The sequence below is a fragment of the Budorcas taxicolor genome, chromosome 3 (assembly GCF_023091745.1).
Source record: "Budorcas taxicolor isolate Tak-1 chromosome 3, Takin1.1, whole genome shotgun sequence".
Lineage (NCBI taxonomy): Eukaryota > Metazoa > Chordata > Mammalia > Artiodactyla > Bovidae > Budorcas > Budorcas taxicolor.
In genome coordinates this window covers 7,955,783-7,961,782 of record NC_068912.1, presented here as the reverse complement: position 1 = coordinate 7,961,782, position 6,000 = coordinate 7,955,783, and the positions used below count along the sequence as shown (strand labels likewise).

The window sequence follows — 6,000 nt, the reverse complement described above, 5'->3', positions numbered from 1 at the left end:
GGATCAAACCTGCGTCTCCTACATCTCCTGCGTTGGCAGGCAGATTCTTTACCACTGAGCCACCCGGGAAGTCTGGCAACTGTAAATGTATCACTTTACATAGATGGATGGGTGTGTGTGCGGGGTGGTGGATGGCTGGCTGGATAGATAGATGAACATTTCCATAAGATGTGAGCTCCCCACCAGCGACTCTCCTGGTGGCGTACCCCATTCCCTCAGAGCAGCCCGACCTTGGGCTTATGCTGACTCTGCTATAGTTTCCAACCGGGGCCTGACAGAAGGGCCAGAGTCTAGGTAGGCAATGCTTCTCTCTCCTCTAGCTGGGCAAGGCCTCTGGACGTGGGCAACTCTACCCCCATTATCGTCCATCAAAGTCTTTTTGAACCCCGGACATACCAGCTTGTAAGCCCTGCTGCTGCCTCCAAGCCTGATAGGCACTAGCATCTGTTCCGGAGAATTTGACCGAAACAGCCACAAGACAAAGTGAAGCCATTTGGATTTTCCTTATTTAGAATGGTCTAAGTGGAGGAAGCTGCTAGCGGGGTGGGGGTGGAAGCCACCCACTGTGCCGAGAGGTATAGGCCGCAGGGGATGACTGCGGGTGGGGAAGGGGAGGTGTCTGTGCACGAGGACTCAGCAGGCAGCGCTGCTCCCTCTGTGGGGGTGGAGATAGACATGGTGCAGCGTGGGCACAGTGTGGTGACCTGACTGTCTTCCCACATCACTCCTGGGTTCTGCCTGCCACCCGCAACCTCAGGAGAAAGATGTCCCTCCACGGCCAGGGCAAACAGAGTCACAGCCAGGCCCCCCAGGCTCCCTCTGTAACTGCCTGGGGTGCTGGTCCCAAGGCCTGTGGCTCCCACCCCTTTGATGGTGTCTGGGAACGGCTACCCGGCACGGTCTGGGGTGGGTGGCTGGGGCTGGCGGGGATGGCATAGAGGGCTTTGGAGGACCAGGCGGCGCTGACACTGAAGCCGACCTGCTCCGTGATCACCTCGGCCAGCATCCGGTTGTCAGTGGGCTTGTCTCTGCCCAGGCTTCCGTCCCCTGATTTGTGTCACGTGGAGGAAGGGCTTGCTTGTGGGCAGCAGGCTCTTAGACACATGCACGGGGAGGGATGGCAGGTCCACCCAGGCCCCTCAGGGGCCTTGTTTCAGAGGAAGGCCCTTCCCCTACTGGGGAAGCTGGGAAGGAAGGTTGGTTCAATGTGAATGTTCAGGATCGGCAGAGGAGCAGACTGTGGGGAAGGGGGAAATTGATTGTTTGTAAGCTTCTTAAGAAGTACAGGGTGAAGGTCACACTCAGCTTTATATTTTCAATGGTGCCAACCACCAGATTACATGGAGGAAGACGAAGGAATGAACAGGTTCCTACATCTTGGGTAATGACTAGACAAAAAGCCGAACAGATCAAGGAAGCTGGTGTGACGGCGGAAGAGCCAGGGAGGGGTCAATGCCACAGAGCAAGTGCTGTAGGGGTCAGCTCATTCCAAATTCCACCCCCAGCCCCCCAACGGAGCCCTGCAATTAGGAGGGAGAGGAGCTGCCTGGGAGCAGCTCAGCATGAGGATGGTTCTGTGAAACATAGACTCATCTCCTTCTGGGGGAGGCGTATAATCCTGTCAGACATAGCCGTGCTAAATGATAACGCATTTGGGGTGATTTTTAATTTCTTCTTTATTTTTAAAAAAAGCATTTTTTATGTTTTTTTTTTCCTTCAAAAACTTCTCCAATACATAAAAAAAATTTCCCGCCGCTTAGCACTTCTTTCTTGCCTCCTTCTCTCCTGCTCCTGGTGCCATCTGCCTACAAGACCCTGATGACGAAACCTTCTCAGATGGAGATCAGGAAGCTGGAGGGGGTTGAGGGTTTGAAGGAAGGTGGTTACTGGTCAAAAGGAGAAGTTGATTTGCACAAAAATATAAACCATGGAGGGTGAGACCAGCACATACACGAACGGATTGATCTACAATCCACATAGAAAAAAATAGACCCCAATTGTCATTTTACATTCGCAATATTATACAAAATAATATATATTTTTTAAACAACACATGCACACACACACACACACACACATACACACACAAACACACACAAGGTGCCAGTAGCCCCTCTGCACTTCTGCTTGTGGGGACAGGGGTGTCAGTAGGCGAAGATGACGTGATAGGTGACCTGGTGGCCGTTGTCCCAGGCATAGAGCAGGCGGTCCTTGGGGTTGTAGTCTATCTGGGTGGTGTAGGAGTACTCATTCTCAAACAGCAGCCTGGGGACGATCTGGGTGTTGGTGTGGGTGTCGAAGGCGTAGGAGATGTTGGCGTTGCGCTGGTTGTGGCTGTCCACGGCGTACAGCACCCCGCAGATGACAAAGCAGTTGCCGTAGAGGTTCCTCCGGAGCCCCGTGCGCCATGTGGTCTCCTTCTGCGTGCTCAGGTCCACGGCGTTGAGCTTGCTCAGCACGATGACCTCCTGGCTGAAGCCCTCGTCGTCCAGGGCCGGGTAGATGAGCCACAGCCCATTCTCGTCCACAGCAAAGTCCACATCCGAGTGGCCCTGCCAGCGCCAGGGCGTGGCCTCCTCATAGGCTACGTCGTGGAGCATGGCCCAGGCGGCCACGTAGCGCTGCTTCAGGTCGTACTTGATGATGTTGCGGGTGAAGGCCCGGTTGTAGTAGAAGGCACCGTTGTACACCACGTGGCCCGTGCCAATCCAGCTGTAGGGGAGCTTGTAGGAATTGCTCCAGCGACCTGTGGGCAGTGAGAAGGCGGGAGGCTTCAGGGCGATGGTGCAGTGACAGCCGCCAGGCGGGGTGGGCGGGGGGGCATCCCAAAGGGAGGGGATGCGCCATGGGCTTGGAACCCTGGGTTTGTGTCTTGGCTCTGCCACGCCCTATTTGTGTGAGGCACCCTCATCTGTCATTTATAAATGACAATTCCCGCTCCCCTCATTGAGCTACTACAAGGATCCAGATGCTAACATACATGAACATGGTTTGTAAACAGTCAAGGGCCACGGGAAAGGGAAGATGTATCACTGCTGTCTTCTGGACCGGACTTCAGGTTGTCCCATGCCTCGGGGCTGGAAGATGAAAGGGGGTGTGGAAGAGGGACATCCTGTTGCTAGAAGTGCCTTTTACCATCAGAAGAAGGTTTTGCCCTTCTTACCCACTGTCTCCACCTTGGGTGATCTGGTCATGTTTAAAACAGAGGACAGTGGGGAAGGAAGACCCTCCCTTGAGCTGGACCTGTAGCGCATACCTTGTTTGAAGTTCTCCAGGTTCCGGAACTCTACCAGGGTGTTGCCATAGTAATAGTTGGTTACGTAAATCCGCTCATCTTTGGCCAAGGGGTCCTTCATCCAGGCCCCCTCATTCCGCCCATATGTGTTCTGTGTAATCGGCCCTGTGATGGTGGAGAGGGTGTCCTTGCACCTTCCTGATGGGGGAGAGGGGGATGGAGGGGTTAGGCTGATCAAAGAATGCCCCACCCCTAGGACCCTTGCAGGCTGCCCGTCCTGGAGTCTGAACCCCTCCACAGGCTTCTACAGTCCTGGGTAACCAACCTACCACCAGATGTTTGCTCAGCATCCTCCCCTGCTGTTCCTCTCATCTATCCGAGGTGTGCTCAGCCACTCAATTGTGTCCGACTCTTTGGGACCCCGTGGGCTGTAGCCCACCAGGCTCCTCTGTCCATGGGATTCTTCGGGCAAGGATACTGGAGTCGGGTGCCATCTCTGACACCAAGGGATTTTCCCGACCCAGGGATCGAACCTGCATCTCATCTGTCTCCTGCATTGGCAGCCAGGCTCTTTGCCACTAGCACCACCAGGGAAGCTCCCTCTTTATCCTGTAGTCTACTCTTACGAAGCCGTCTACTGCCACCATCCTGGGCCACATTCATGCCACCACGCTTTGCTCCTGCTGACCTCTTCTCAGTCCTACAAACTCATCCCTCAGGGATCTAAGCTCCCATGTGCTTTTCTGACACCACTTTCTCCATCTGGAAAACCATTCTATCCCCCACTGGATGGATCCTGCTCCCACAGTATCGTGAATGCACCTCTCTTACGGGACAGGTCCCCTTCTCTTTTGACAATGCTTGTGCATCTCTGTCCGGATTCAATGCCCATCCCCACCTCAAGCATGAACCCCAGGGGGAGGAGTGGCTGTCCCTTTTGTGTCCTTGCTCCTCAGAGCACAGTGTCTACAGGCTGTGGGCCCTGGGCAGCTGCTCTGAAACCTGGGTGAATACACGGCAGCACGAGAAAGCTGGCCAGAGGAGGGGACCCTGCCAGACCAGGAGCACAGAGCTTCCCAGCCACGGGGCGGCCCAAGGTGGTTGGCCCAGACCAGCAGCAGAGAGCAGGCCTGCCTGTGCAGTGGGCACCATGTCCCTGAGGCCCACCTGCTGGGCCCGAGAGAGCTGTCCTCAAGCCTATGCCCCTGTGAGCAGGGTGCGTGGACCCCATTCTGGGAATTGGAGAGGCCTGGGACCGAGTTCCCACATAACGAGCTTGTTCTGGGCTGTAGGAGCCTCCTTCAAAGGTCAGGTCTGCTTTAGCAGGACAGGCACTCTGCCATGCCCTCCTGAGTGACCCCCTGAGAAGTCCTCAAAGGCCACTAGAATCACGTGTGTGTGTGTGTGTGTGTGTGTGTGTGTGTGCTCAGTTGCTCAGTCGTGTTCGACTCTTTACGATCCCACAGACTGTAGCCCGCCAGGCCCCTCTGTCCATGGGATTCTCCAGGCAAGAATACTGGAGTGGGTTGCTGTTTCCTCCTCCAGGGGATCTTCCTGCCCAAGGGATCACAACCCCATCTCTTGCATCTTCTGCATTGGCAGGCGGATTCTCTACCACTGTGCCACCTGCGAAGCCCCATAGACATGCTGGGTTCTAAATCAAATCGAAAGCCTGCCTGCATGCTTACTATGCAGTATTATTATATTGAACATGGCCCCGAATGATACTAAAATAATATGACCACTTACTGAGAGCATGTCTTTTTGCTCTTTTTGTCTCTGCACTAATGGGTTATGAAGGAGACGGGAAGAGAGGGATGTGGGAGGAGCTGATTAACCCAGCTTTTACAACTTCCTCCTCCTCTCTGGTGGCTTAGATGATAAGAATCCGCCTACAATATGGAAGACCTGGGTTCGATCCCTGGGTCAGGAAGATCCCCTGGAGAAGGGAATGGCTACGCACTCCAGTATTCTTATCAGGAGAATTCCATGGACAGAGAAACCTGCTGGGCTACAGTCCATGGGGTCGCAGAGAGTCAGACATGAATGAGCAGCTAACACTGTGACTTCACACTCTTCCTCCTCCTGGCAGCTGGGACCAGCAGAGCACCCCCTCCCCATCACACTGGCTCACAGATGGGCAGCAGTGATGAGCGGGATCTGCCCCTGACACTCACACGGGACCAAAGAGCAGATTCAGGGCCCTCTCAACTCCAGGCCACCCCTGTTTCCAAACTGTTCCAATCTGTTCCATCCCTCCTGCTCCCCCATAGTGGTCTGAGCTGGCAGGACGGGGCAGGCGCTGTGCCCTTGGCCCTGCGCCTGGGGCAGCCAGGCGTCTGAAAGCAGGATAAACATTGTTTCCCAGGCAGGCCGCACAGTTGGGTGCAATTGGCAGGGTTCAGGCATCTCTGTGTGGGGTTTATTAGGTCCTGGTCTGACAGAGAGGGGATGGTTTTGGTCTCTGTAAGACAAACAACAGAGCCTACCAGCCAAAGCCTCATTCCCCCACAACTGAGCTCATCTGCTCAAGACAATAAAACAGAAGAATCTGGCTGGGCCTGGGCAGCAGAGTTCTGATGGAAAATATCTCATTCCCTGGCGCTGAGTGGGACCCTGGCTGCCAGCGGAGAAGCTGTGCTTCCTCAGAACTAAGGTGAGCGCTAGCGTGCCATGCCCAGAGAGGGGCATTTTTACTTGCCCGCTTCCCCTGGAAAAGCCCAGTGAGGACCCAACTCCCTGCATCAGAGGCAGACCCCAGCCAA

The 6,000-nt window shown here is 54.9% G+C and overlaps 1 protein-coding gene across 2 annotated transcripts in view; it reads right to left on the bottom strand.

Moving 5' to 3' along the window:
• Positions 1 to 1,754: 1,754 nt before the first annotated feature.
• Positions 1,755 to 6,000, bottom strand: part of OLFML2B (olfactomedin like 2B) — a 47,883-nt gene continuing 43,637 nt past the window's right edge. For both annotated transcript variants that reach the window (XM_052636770.1, XM_052636771.1), the window contains exons 7-8: positions 3,257 to 3,433; positions 1,755 to 2,746 (exon numbers count right to left, since the gene is read on the bottom strand). In XM_052636770.1, coding sequence (XP_052492730.1) covers positions 2,145 to 2,746; positions 3,257 to 3,433 — 779 coding nt within the window. In that variant the 3' untranslated portion in view covers positions 1,755 to 2,144. The remainder of the gene's footprint in view (positions 2,747 to 3,256; positions 3,434 to 6,000) is intronic.